This window comes from Cyanistes caeruleus, chromosome 8, assembly GCF_971803275.1.
Source record: "Cyanistes caeruleus chromosome 8, bCyaCae1.hap1.1, whole genome shotgun sequence".
Taxonomy (NCBI): Eukaryota; Metazoa; Chordata; class Aves; order Passeriformes; family Paridae; genus Cyanistes; species Cyanistes caeruleus.
In genome coordinates, this window is record NC_141708.1 from 22870245 (window position 1) to 22884752 (window position 14508).

Below are 14508 nucleotides of genomic sequence, written 5' to 3' on the forward strand. Positions count from 1 at the left end.
AGAGAAAAGGAACTTTTACTACTTCAACTAGAAATATAAAATAAGCACTATTATTGTAGGAATGGAATGTGATATGAGACCTCAAATACACATTTTAAAGTCATAATGTTCTAATATGTCACTTCCCACATTGCCTTTCTTACTTTCAAAAGAATGGATATAGTTCAATATGCACACAAAATTGAAAAGAAAAGTTTGTCCTATTTCTTCTATCTGTCAGTCTATTTAACACTCATCAGATTTTCTTTATCGCTAAGTGGAATTTCATTTGAAAAAGTGGGATTAGAAGAATGGCTAGCAGATGGGGAAATAGAGACACCCCTGGGATCATAATGTAATCCATGTCACATTCTCTTATTACATTCTCATCCCACTGAAAAAATAATATCTTACATATTGCATCAAATTATTTAATATAAGAATTTAATGTCACTTTCTTTGGAGCTATGCCTCTCATTACTGCAGCAAATGGACCTTTTCTTTGGTTAAGCCATTTCTTTCTTTCTTTTTTTTTTTTTTCCTAATTTGTAATGAAATTCAAATGTCTAATGAGTCCAATATGGCCTGTCAACTTAAATTATCTGTTTGTCTTTCTGTTTACCATATCTATCTGTCTACAGTTTTTATTTTTCTCTGTGAAGTTAGTTATTGAATCCCATGTTCCCTTCTGGAAGGAATTTCTAACAGATGATTATTTCTGTTGATATGTTGATGATTTGATAATTTATAGCTTGTAAATTTAAGAAACTTGAAGAAATCTCTGGGAAGCAGAGCAGATCATGAGAGAAGAGAAACAGGAGGTTCTAATACCTTATACAGAAAAGGACTGTGATTTCATTAAAATTCATTTTTAATCTTATATATTAACTATAATAATAGTTGCATTATTATATATAATAATATATATCCTCTTGATATAGTATAATATAAATAAATAACATAAATATCCTCTGAATAATTTATTTTTACATCTTTTGAATCTGTAATGAAGTCTAGCATAAACCTGTGCTATGGTGACAAAGTGAGCAGTTTATACAGACACAGCCAGAATCACAGAATGGGTCAGGTTGGAAGGGACCACAGTGGCTCTTCTGGACCAACCTCCCTGCTAAGGCAAGTCACTGCTCTCTCTGCCATACTTATTCATGGAAAGCTGTGTTCTACTTTCTGCTCTCATAAAGACTCTGCATCAGATTTGACAGCATAAAAAAGACAAAAAATTTGCATAAAAAAGACAAAAAAATGTAGTCCATGGAATCAGAAGTCATTAATTCAACATGAAGACTGAAAAAAAATCAGTAAATTATCCAGGCTGAATTTATCAGTTTACAAATGTTCTTTCCATATGCTTTCTAGAGCTTTGTGCACACTGATTTACAGTAAGTTAATATCTTCAACTGGAAAATATTTCACAGAATTCAAATCCAGTCGGATAGTATGCATACACAAATACAGAAATGGAACAAGAACAATCTTGATTCAAAAGTAAATTCGTAAATAAAGAATAAAATTTTAATTATGAATTAGTAGAGGTAAAATGTATCTGGATCTTTAACCACACCACATACCACACCTCAGTAATATGAATATTATAAACAAATAAACAAAATAAACTTGTGGGGGTTTTTTTCTCCCAGATGATCTTTTAAGTCCTATTTTGGCTGGAACCAAATGTGTAAGTTCCAAAACATCACAAAAATAGTGCTATAGCATAAATCCACTTATCCAAATCCAAGACTTTCTTGGAAAAAAAAAGCCTTACTTCAAAATAATTAAAGCCTGAATATTACAGAAAAGCAGGTAATTACAGCACTTTAGAAATCCATCCAAAGTGATCAATGACCCTTCCAGCCTTCCAGAGGTACAAATTCATGAACAAACCTGCAGGCTTAGTGTTCTATTCTAAAACCAGCTATGGTGACAGAGTGGCAGGTACCTTTTCATCCTTTTATGGTACTTCACTTTAGAAACATCAATTTAAAATGATCCTTTGAATATTAGCTCATGAATTCTACAAATAATTAGAGAAAAACCCTAAACAAGGTCAAATTAAAAGCTTTAAAAAAGAAGAGCTAAATGGAGACAGGGTGTAAGGAAGCATGTGTGTTTTGTTTCGTTGTTGGGACTTTTTGGTTGCTCGGCTGTTTATTTTGTGCCAAAAAAAATTTGATTGTAATATTGCCAAACTCTTTACTCATCATTAAATATGTACATTTGTCCTCAGTTACATTTTGTATAGATATATTGGTATAGATATTTTGGTATAAACACAACAGTAAGAACTGCTGTTTATTTTACAGCTGAAGATGAAACTTCAATCAAAGACCATAAAGAAATTCCTGTTCCTTAGATGTCTGCTTACAATAATATTACAAAGCAGGAATTATATATAATTCAATTTAAAATCTAAAAATTTCCCTGTGGACTTTCACAACTAAATGAACCTATTATCTAGTAAGTTTAACCAGTGATAACTGCATATTGTCTACAAATTACTTTTGTTTCCAAAGTTTATATATGTATGGGTCTAATCTAAGACAAAAATAAGGTTCTTTATTATGCAAAATGAATCCTATATAGGATATCCTATGGCTGAAAAGCAAAATGAAATGTGAGATCAAACTTGGTGTGTTGGTTATTTCTCTTCTTTAATTAGTGAAGTTTGTATCAATAATTCTTATGTGTACATTCTAGTTCCTTTATAGTCACTGTTCTGTGCGAGGCTCTCCATAGTATTGAAGTCACTTAGTGCAAAACTCAAAACATACATAATCATACACTGCTTTTAATTTCTGACCTAAATGTTTAATAATCATGTTATTACACACACAGAGTTTAGGAGGCAGCATGTTGTGCTGTTTCCTGGCTTGGTTGCTAGCTGGGGTTAAGCTATGACAACGTTTAACATATACACAGATGCTACAAAGCAGATTCCACGTATTTATCTGTTTTGGACAGAGTTAAAAAACTACACACATTTGCTGTTTTAAGGGCTGAAACTATACCTTTCACCAAAATTCAGCTGTTTTCATATTGGAAAGGTATTTAATTTTATCTGGAAACTTTCTGACATTGGAAATAGAACGACTGTAGTTTCTCATTATTTTTGCTGCCAGAATCTATGCTTGGTTGCTCAACTAAAGACCTTATACTGCTAATTACTACCACATGCCCATATCCCAAGCAAAGGAAAACTTATTGGTTCTGACAATCCATTCTCTCAACACTGAATTCCAAATGAAAACTTCAATTTTGGCCAAACATAACATTTCATCAATCTTGTTCTACTGACTGCAAAAGCAACATCAAACAAGGGGTGCTAATGGCTTTTTACTGTGCAGTTCCCAAGCTTTAGATTCTCTGATGAAAGACCCACATGAACAAAGGACATCTTTAAACTACTTAGTAATTCATAATTGAACCAGAAAACAATGCATAAAGTAAATTGAACAGTTTGTACGCTGATGACAGAGTTGAGTTTCAAGCAACAAATTACATGAGCAGTAGAGATCAGCAGAGAAAGCACTGACAACAGAGTGAGATAAAACCAGACAGTGCACATAAAGAAAGACAAAAACGAACAATGGAAAAATAAAATTAAGCATGCCCCAAAGCCAGCAGAAGCCTGTAATCTGAGGTTGAGCTTTTCAGGATGTGAGGTTCTGACTGAAGATCAGGTCCAAACTGAGAGACATCTGAGCAATGCTGGGTACTAGTGACAATGTAGAAGGGGAGGGACGAACTGTGTGTAAAACAGGCTTTAAACACATTCCCCTCTGCTGTAACTCCGTTGGAGATTTGAAAACAGAGGGATATGTTCTAAGTTTGAAAAGCTTCTCTTTGAGAAAACAGTGAATATAAATATGAATGGCCTCTGTCACGATAAATATTTTGGGAAATTAACAGTACTACTCACTCCCAGAAATAAATCAAGGCAAGTTTGCCTAGGTAAGAGATGCAAGTTTCCAATATCAGTGTTTAGAGTTTACCTTAGACATTTGAGGGTATCTCAATAAATGCATGTATTGAAGTTTACTGTCTAATGAACAGAAACTAGCATAAATTATATCTAATCTCAAAATTTTGATTTATCTACACAGTGATATAAAACAGTACTCTAGAATTAGCTCTGTGGGACATTTACAGTCTTTCTGCTACACAGAGAGGAGAAATAACCTGATAAAACCATAATGCACTTCAACAAAATGTTGCATGGGTGATGATTTGAAAGGAACAAAGTTAAAAATTATCTTCTTAAAGTAAGAAGAGGGACAATTCATTAGATAAATTTCTTGCAGTACCTTATTTTTATCATATGAAAAGGGCTCTCTATATGACTAGGCTTTCAGGGCAAATACACTCTACCAGTGGATGTCACAGATGTATGTAATGAAATGAAGGATGGCAACACTAAAGGTGATATTGTGCTGTGTCGCACCATATCGCCAAGGACATCTAGCTCAGTAAAGGCCATATCCCAGCACGTCCAGGAGCTGGGAATGCCAGAAAGGGCTAGTTTTAACTTGGTCAAGAAAACGAGCACGCTTTCAATAGAAACGTAATGAGGTAATGTGGTCCAATAAAACTTAACCTTTGTCAGCAGGTAAAAGTAGTAGGTTTGGTGTTTTACCATACTATTTTGATATTAAGGCTACTGCCCGTTCTTCTTCAGATATTCTCAGTGTGGTACAGGGAAGAGAATTGCTTTAAAATCCCTGGTCACAGATTCTAAACTCAAGAGAGTTTGCAATATCCATGAAAAGTCAAAAAAAAAGTTGCATGAGGTCTGAATCTGCTGGTTGAACTTTGAGAAACAGAGCTGTTAGGCTTCTGACACGGTCAGTCCAACAGAACAAACTGGTCAATATATAATTCCTGTTTTGCATCCAGTAAAACAATGTTTTGTGAAGAACTGAGTTGTCTGAAAATCATGTGAATTACCATTGTCGCTTGGGTAAGATATAAACCTTTCTGATGCCCAAAATGGTGAAGTGACAACTCATCCTAGCTGCAGAAGTTAAGTGCATGTGTAACAGCAGCACTCTTCACAAGGTATGTCAGTGTACTCTGTGCGGGATCCAGGTTCTCTTGAAGTAGGGACAAAATGTTGTGACTTGTACCATAGCACAGCCCAGGTCTCTAATCATAGTGTGACAACTCTCCAGTGGTAACATCTGATGTCAAAGAATACAGCCTTGTAAGCTGTGAGTCAGCTATTACCACCTTCAGGGGCTCTTTAGAGTCCCACAAACCACACCTGGTCTTTTTGGACTTACTTTCTGCCTCGGGTTGAGTTAAAAGTTCCGCCGTATTTCTTCCGATTAAGGATGAGAGCAGCAATTTCTGGCACGTAGCGAGCAAACATTGCCTACATGCATGAAACAAAAACACAAAAAAAAAAAAAAGAAAATGGCATGCAGAGAGTGTTCTACTGCAGCAGAGGCAGCAGAGCCTCTTGGGATACTTACTTTCTTCCACTAACCGCACTATAGGAACCACCATATTTCTTGCGGTTTCCTATTAACTCTATGATTTCAGGGACGTAGCTGGCAAACATGGCCTAAGAAGAAGATAGGAGACAGAAGAAAAGACTAAAAAGAGAGGCCAAAGAAAGGGGGATGATGAATATTTTCAGAAGATATATATTTTTAAGATCTGAAAATGCAAAAGAAAATTAGATCTATGCAGTTGTTTAAAAAGAAAATTTAAAAAAAAAAAATGAAAAAGTTCTTATCAAACAAAACAAGAAGGCTCAATGTAAAAGTTTGTCTTGGAGAAGGTATACATCTTATAAACAAAGAAAATGGTCAAAACAGAAAAAAATGGACATGTAAAACAAAACAAGAACAAAATTACTTCAAACTGGTATCTAATCACAAAAAACAGTTATGTCTATTTCTTCCTGAAGAGGGGAGGGGGAAAAAAACCTATCCAAGCCCCATTGCAAAAAAAAAACAAAGCCAAGTATTACTGTTACATTTCTGTTTTAAAATACAGACTCTTCCCCCCCATGGTAAGAATTTAAAAGAAGACAAAAACAAGAGGAAATCAGGGGTTATTTCCCCATCAAGAAACAAAAAAATCACCCCCCCCCACCCTCCCAAAAAAAAAACTTTTCCAAAAGTTCTTGGGTTTAGAAGGATTGGAATAACATGTGATAGAAAAAAAGGTTTTGAGGAGAAAATAAAAATTATTGTGCCATGTTTTGTCCAACAAACAGTTTCCTTGTGGCTGGATACTTCGAAGAGCTACTGCCATTTGACATGCCAATGAACAGAGATGGGAATGCATATATGTAATGCCCATACATATCTGTGTGTGTCTCATATATGGCATTCATAACGTTGGTTACATACATACCACCTCTGTGAGATGTATGTATACGTGATATCAGTGGAGGAGGGTAAAGTAACAATATACATATCTGTGTATGGGAACAATTCACATTACGAGTCACCTGCAAAGCATTTACCTCGCACAGCGTAAATACTAAAATTAACTTTGCTGGTTTAGAGAAGGTGGCAAGAGGTGTAATAATATTCCTAGCACTGACAGATAATGGAAAAGTTGACGAGACAAATAGCAACTTGGGTGCTATTTACATACAGGGCAAAGAAGACGAGAAATCGCTGATATAAAGGGACACTGGTTATGGTCATGTGATAAATTGTGAGCTAAAATTGTACTACATGACATGAAAGAGAATGTGGTTTGCCACCATCTGGATCAGGCAAGCTGCTCTTTAAGGCAGTCCAAAGCCACAGTGTTTGTTGGAATTCTGGGAAGGAACACAGAAGGGTGGGTAGGACTTCTGAAACCGCAAAGTGCCTTTAAATATCAATAGCAACCTCCAAAAATGCTCTAAATCAATCACTAAGAAGTAGAGGACTACAAATAATACTGTATGTTGAAACATTAAGGCACTTCATGCATTCACATGCATTACTCATTTAAATGGATTAGAAAAATTCTAATTCTGGACTAATACTGGACTAATTTGACAAGCTATTTGCCAAAAATATTTATCTACAGTAAAAAAATGCATATTAAACATATTTTAATGTTTTATAATAAATTTTAATTTACTAATACAGATATTATTGTTTCCTTAATTACAACACTGAGATATACAGGAACAGATTTTAAGTTAGCTGGAGTATTAAGAAGAAAATAAAGAGGAATTTTTACCAGTCCCCCAAGGATGAAGAAGACCATGAAAAGGCGACCAAGGGTTGTTTTTGCATAAACATCTCCGTAGCCAACAGTGGACATTGTAACCATCAGCAAATAAACACATTCCCAATATGTTAGCGGTTGATTATTTTGGAAATTTTCCCATGGATCCCCTGAGTTCTCCACCTACAATGTAGAAGAAAACATATAATGAATTATATTAATTATAATTATCTCTAATTAACCCCAAATTCACTCTACTCATACATGTATGTGCCTCTGTGTGTGTATAGATGTATCATTTGGCATACAACATGAACTCTGAATCCTTTCCTGTATTTTATTTTGATCAAATACAGAACCTGACCCTGTGCCAAATAGAGCACTGCAGTTCTTTTGCCAATACACACAGCCTTGCTACTCAGATAATTTATGGGAAGTATCTTTTCCAGGCACCACTAAATAATGTAACTTACGTAGTTAGGTAAGTTCATTTAATAAAAACGTGTTCAGAATATTTTCAGAGTAAATCTTACTTTTAATGCAATTATACTCCTCAGTTTTGTTTTTGTTTTAAAAGACTCTGTAGCTATTGAAGGCATTACTGGCACCTTTAGTGGTATGTTACTACTTTATCAAAAAGCCAGCCACTGTTGAGACAAAATTATAAATTTTGTGGGAAATTTCAGTGGGAAAGGAGTGGGTCCATTTAATATTTGTTCCACAGTAAAAAGCTGAAGTTTGAGTATTCCTACAGTAGAATAGAAAAGCTTTTGTTAAAAAACAAAGGAAAAAAAAAATCCAAATCCTAGAAAATAGCATTCCCTTGGTCTCTGTGTAATATTTAAGGGGTATTGTGCTCTGCATGTTCAAAAATAGAAAAAGGTATTGTTTCCAGATAGAAGTGCTACATTTGCCGAGAGGAGTGCAAAAGTCCATGAATGATAAATATATCATAAATTCAAACATTCAGAATCCCTGTGCATCTTTAAGGGCGAGCTGAAGAAGCAAGAAAAGGAGGAGTCTGGATTCAATCCTCCGCGGCCGGATGGAGCTGTGTGGAGCCAGCCAAGGGCTCCGGAGTGCCGGGGGATCCTGCGGGGAGATCCCTGGCGAACACCGCCACCTGCTGCCCGGCCCGGCCCGGCCCCTCCGTGCCCCGAGCCGGGCCTGCCCAAAACACCGCCCCAGAGCCGGGCCTGCCCAAAACACCGCCCCAGAGCCCGGGGTGCCCAAAACACCGCCCCAGAGCCCGGGGTGCCCAAAACACCGCCCCAGAGCCCGGGGTGCCCAAAACACCGCCCCAGAGCCCGGGATGCCCAAAACACCGCCCCAGAGCCGGGCATGCCCAAAACACCGCCCCCGAGCCCGGGGTGCCCAAAACACCGCCCCAGAGCCGGGCCTGCCCAAAACACCGCCCCAGAGCCCGGGGTGCCCAAAACACCGCCCCAGAGCCGGGCCTGCCCAAAACACCGCCCCAGAGCCCGGGATGCCCAAAACACCGCCCCAGAGCCCGGGATGCCCAAAACACCGCCCCAGAGCCCGGGGTGCCCAAAACACCGCCCCAGAGCCCGGGGTGCCCAAAACACCGCCCCAGAGCCGGGCCTGCCCAAAACACCGCCCCAGAGCCCGGGGTGCCCAAAACACCGCCCCAGAGCCGGGGAGAGAGAGCAGAACGAGCCCTGGGGAACCGGGGGAGAGCAGAACGAGCCCTGGGGAGCCGGGGCAGAGCAGAACGAGCCCTGAGGAACCGGGGCAGAGCAGAACGAGTCCTGGGGAGCCCGGGGAGAGCAGAACGAGCCCTGGGGAACCGGGGGAGAGCAGAACGAGCCCTGGGGAACCGGGGGAGAGCAGAACGAGCCCTGGGGAGCCGGCACGGCTGCACTGCAGAGCCCTGATGGGGACGGCAAAAGCAGCTCAGAGAGCCCCAGCTCCGCCGGGGAAGCTCAACCCAGCCCTTGCAGGGGCACTCACCAAATGTATGAACCCAGCTGCTGTCAGCCACGTGCTGATAAATATAGAGCACAGATTCACTAGCTTGATGGAATTACTGGAAATAAACAAAGCAAACAGGAACTTAGACTGGAATTTGTCACACATTTTTTTTTTTTTATAAGTACCTCTATAGAAACTTCATACTTTCGAACCAAGAACCTTATGATTATTTCCCAAAAGAAACTTATCTAAAAAATTTATTCAAAACTTTATGTATAATATGTATTATGTTTCCTTTGAAGAGCTCACATTTCCATAATGTAGAAGAATTTAGACTCCTTCTCAGCTTGAAGAGAAAGTCCCGAGGTATGAGAGCAGAAAGACAAATAGAAACCTTGGCTACATCAGCAGTCAGAAACAAACTAACAGAAACAAATAATGCTTTTTCCCAGGTAATTTGGTTTGCCTTTCAGTACACTCACCTCCTTTTTCACTGATATACACTCAGAATTATTCACATGTAAATACACAAGGAAAATACATGACAAAATTGTGATTCCCAAATTAAAGAACTAAGGTATTTTTCAGCTCCTGTGTGAAGTCCTAGGTATTTTTCATATTATTCTGCTTCCATTAACTCCTATGGACCTCTTTATGGAAAATTCACATGAAATTATAGTATTTAATACTTCACATTTTTCTCAAAAAAAAAGAAAAAAACATAATTTAAACCTACCAAAAACTCTGCAAATATATTTTAGTCACACTGAATAGTATTTTCCCTACTGTAGCAAGAAGTGATTTTTAAGCAAGGACCTCACTCAGTTCAGCAGGAAAATACCGTATTTAAAATCTTCTGGAAGAAATAGAAATAAAACATGCTTCCCCTCTTCTCACAAAAGTCACTGTCCTAAGAAGGATATTCAACAAAAACACGAGGAACTGCTGTCCATGTATGACTGTGTTTAAACAATCTTACTCATTCATGGTTTTGAAAATATTTATAAGACATAACACCTCAGAAAAAAAAAAAAGTACGATTATACTTAAAGCAAAACATTAAAAAATATAAAAATTGGGAAAAATTCACCACCAGTGTTAGCAGTAGTAGTTTTGTGGTAGAATTAATCGATGTCTCTGTTTATAACTATTTTGAGGACAATAAAGATGCATTTTTTTCCGCACAGTATTTGGAAAAGAACCTGCAAAATTAACCAGAACAGCTCCTTTACAAGTATTTTTTAAAGTTTCAGTTAGTGGACATAGGGGGTACAAGAAACAGAATATGACTGGGTAATATGTCAGATGATGAAATGAATACTATACTCAATATATCAGCAGCCTTGTCATTAGTGTTCACCAACAGTCACACATTCCCTATTGCTCTCCCTCTTAAACTATGGTTAAGTCCCTATTTTCTTAGTGATAATGTTCATTTGTAGCATAGGACCCTAAGCAATGGGTTCCTAGATGAAACAAAATCATAGGAGTGATGCTGATGCAGTGCTCCATTATGAAAGGCTGAGCATCATCCTTCACCTGAACTTAGAAAACAAGATGTTCCTGACAAAAAAAAAATAAAAATAAAGTGTCTGTTGGTCTCTTCATATTACTGTATTACCCATTAATAGTAACTATTTACATTACCTGTTTGATACATTTCATTTTTGGACGTTTATTAAACACTGTACCTTGTCTGTCCTCTGTGAAATACTCCCTGTGTTTCTGCCAGAGTCTAAATATAGATGAAGGATTAGTCATAAACATTTTCCCCCTCTTTAAGCTCTTTCCAACATCTGTGCAAAATCCCTTACTGTGAGCCCTGCCTAAGCCTCTGCAGTTTTTTTTAGAAAATATTAGAAAACAATGAAGGAGAGAAATTTTTCAACTGAAAACAGTAGAATTCAATTTCATGAAACATGGGACAAAAATCTTAAATACATTTAATTTCAAATTAGGGAAACAAACGGGTCCTTGGCAGAGTACAGTCTTTTAAGTGCCACTGTAAAATTTTGTGTAGTCTTACAAGATCTTTTCAAATATATTTAGCTTTTATTTCAGGCATTCTAATAATCACCTAACACTTTGTTAGTCTCTTTACTGACTGTGTTTTTGCATTGTGCAGCTTCTTTCATTTGATTTCACTTTTTGGAATGGCCCTTCTGCTCACTGTGAAAATAAATTACTTTCCTTTAATCCTCATATCTAAGTCAATAATTCCAGGAGTAATTTTCATTTATACAGTAAATATTTTTCTTTACTGGAGAAAAGAGAAAAGGAGGAGAAAAGTATACCCAACCAGTGCCCAGTATACCCAACCAGTTTCTCATCTTCTCAGTTGTTGAGTGTTATTAATGCCAAATGCACTGGAATGCCTAGGTTAAAATTCGTTCCATACCTTTTTCATATAAATACAGATCACCTAAAAATGGAGAACACTTTCCTATTGCTGAATTTTTAAGTAATAAGAAGTACTTTTTTTTCCCCTACTATAATTTCACAGCTAGTAATAATACACTGAATTTACTATCCAAATCCAACAATTCAAGTTCTGTCATTGGTTCTTTGACTTGATGTTCATAAAAATCCTAAAATGTTGAAAATTTCAATAAAATCTTAAAAAGTGGACTGAAAAACATTCTAATATCTTAATTCTAGAAGATTTTTAACCATCCTTGAGCAAAATAATACTGCAGTAGTGGGCCAAAAGCATACAATACAGTATGTTAAAGTAATAATAATGGTTTAAGGGCACAGTATGTAACTGATATAACTGACTGAATTTAGTAAAGTAAATTTTACTTAAATAACACTAGATTTATTGAGACTATTGGTTTAACTGCTCTAACTTGTACAAAATATTTTGAGATCCTCCATTAATCACAAGGGCTCAGCATGCTTTATTTTTTTAGGAAGCAAAATAATTCAGAACCAGAGCTCTCAATTAATGAGTATTCTTGTACTGTAATAGGAGATGTGTGTGCAACACATGAGCTGCAGTTCTGATGGTGCTTCAGAACACACTGAAAATACAAAAATTTCTCATTGAAGGTTGCAGTACCAGTTAGAAACTAATTTTCTAGCTTGTTGCTTTCTATAAACTAAACTCATGCAAGACATTAAAAGAAACCCCAAGCAGTCACACATCAAATTTATGTCAGGTGTAACTAGAAACTTTTCTAAAACAAATTTCATTCTGTTAATTTGTTTTAATTTGACACATCCACAAAACAAAACAAAAAAACAAACAAACAAAAAAAGACGTTTTCGGAACATTGATGATGTTTTTCATTGATGATGATGATTTAGTTCATTTCAGGTTATTAAGACAAAAAAGAGAGCAGACGTGACTTTCTGTTGCATTACCAGGAACAAGGAGAGACATAAAAACCTGTTTTGAGGTGGTGACAATTTTTCATTCAAATAAATGATGTTAGTGATGAATTGCTAGGAATGAATTAACTGGCTAAACTGAAACACTCATATAAGAAAGTTTTGCTCTACAGGCTTTCACTAATTAACATTTGAGGTTTATAGATATTTTGGCACCCGTATAAACAATTACAGAGATGATGGTATCTAACATAAGAGTAAATTCTGCACCAGAGAAAGGCCATTTCAATGAATTGGTCAATCTTAAATAAACCAGCTCTGAATGTGTACCTTGAATGTGATTAAATGCACATTTATGGATCTGGAATTTCCCAAATCCCCCACTGATGAAGGGGATATGAGCTTTTATCCAGAATCCTTTGACTTTATGGGGTTTCTCCACTTACAGCAACTTATTATGGCAGGGTTGTTCTGTATGTTAAATCTTATTCTCCTTTTCCATGCTGAGCATTCTCAGCTATGGAGCTTCACCTTGCATTCTTTGATGTCTTTGTTTGACCAGAACTGGCTTCCTTCCAGCAACACAACTAGGGACAGACAGTGTGAGTGTTTTACAGCACAGAGAATAGTTTCAAGGTTAAGGGTTGAAGAAACAGCTGTTTACTGTGAGTGTGTACAAATTCCCATTGCTACAAATTATCACAGCAAGAAATGGATTTATCTGCATATAAAGCCCTCACACATCTACAGCAACAGGTGCAGGGAGGAGAGGTTTTCAAAATGGAACTGATTTTACAGTAATTAGTGGAAGCTGGGTTCAATTCTTCCCCTGGAGAATTTTAGAGAATGATGAAAAACAGTATGTCTTCAACTGCAAAGCATGGGGAGGTTTCTCTTAATTTCCTTCAAAATGATCTTTTGTCCAAAATTGTGCTTTTCCTGCACAACTTTCATGTATTAATAGGCCAAAGAACCAGTAAGCCAGAAGGTTAATTGGAGTATTTTAATTATTATATGGAAGAAATACTAAGGATAATGAACACAATATAAAGAGGCTCAGTGTAATTTTTAATGTTTTTGATGTGAAAAACGATGCTCAGTACAAAAAAAACTGGAAGAGCCACAATGAGAATTTCTCAAAATACCTTTTAACTATATTCTTTTGAATGAGTTTTGATTTCAGTTTTTTCAAGAGAGAAGAACATGGACTGCTTATATGGAAAGAAAAAATGTTTAATCAATTCAAAGCTATGTAATTCATTCTGCTTAGAATTTATCAACACATAACCTTGCTCAATATTTCAAATATAACAATGCATCAATTAAAATGATCATATAGCAAAAGCTGCTGTCACTGACAAATCAGTAATGAGCAGAAAAGGGTTTAAAGAACAGATAACAAGCAAGTTTTTTTTTCCAGAAAATAAAATAATATATTACTAAGGCCCCAAATCTAAGCCATTTACATTCTGTCACCAATGCAACTAAATCAGCATGTAAGAAAAAGTCTTACCTTGTTTTAAGTATATTCAGAAACTGCAAGATTTCTGAGAACTGTATCAGTCTAAGGGCTCTTAAAAACCTTAAACCTGCAGTAAAAGAAAATGGTTATAGTAAAGGACAATTCAAATTGTAACAGCATATTAAAGTGACAGCAATCAATTAAATCAACATAGATAACATACAAAAAGTCAAATACCTTTGAAATGTTCTTCCATTTTTAATAGTGCAAGGATCCTTAACAAGTATGTTTCAAATTGTTTTAAATTTATTTCCCTAATAACAGATTTATCCTACCAGAAAGCCTTACTTTATATAGGAAACAATGGGAGGAGACACACAGGCTGAAAGCTAAGGGGGAAAAACCTCACTGAGGTTTCTGTTGGGAGCTGCAGTGCACATGTCCTCCTCTTTCAGGCTGTCAAAGATACAGGCAGGTCTGAAACATCTCAGTCCTCCAAGCTCCAGTGTTGCTTAGTGAGAAATAACAGATCATGGGCAAGAGATCTGATAACCTGGATAAAGCATACTGTATATGCCTGATTAAATTTGGTAAATCTTAATGAC

General features: G+C 36.6%; 1 protein-coding gene across 48 annotated transcripts in view; it reads right to left on the reverse strand.

The window, feature by feature from the left end:
- The window catches only part of KCNMA1 (potassium calcium-activated channel subfamily M alpha 1), a 431738-nt gene that overhangs the window by 141914 nt on the left and 275316 nt on the right, over window positions 1–14508 (reverse strand). For all 48 annotated transcript variants that reach the window (XM_086901436.1, XM_086901419.1, XM_086901432.1 and 45 more), the window contains 4 exons: window positions 13955–14030; window positions 9148–9223; window positions 7189–7359; window positions 5469–5560 (listed from right to left, as the gene is read on the reverse strand). In XM_086901436.1, the coding sequence (XP_086757562.1) occupies window positions 5469–5560; window positions 7189–7359; window positions 9148–9223; window positions 13955–14030 (415 nt within the window). The remainder of the gene's footprint in view (window positions 1–5468; window positions 5561–7188; window positions 7360–9147; window positions 9224–13954; window positions 14031–14508) is intronic.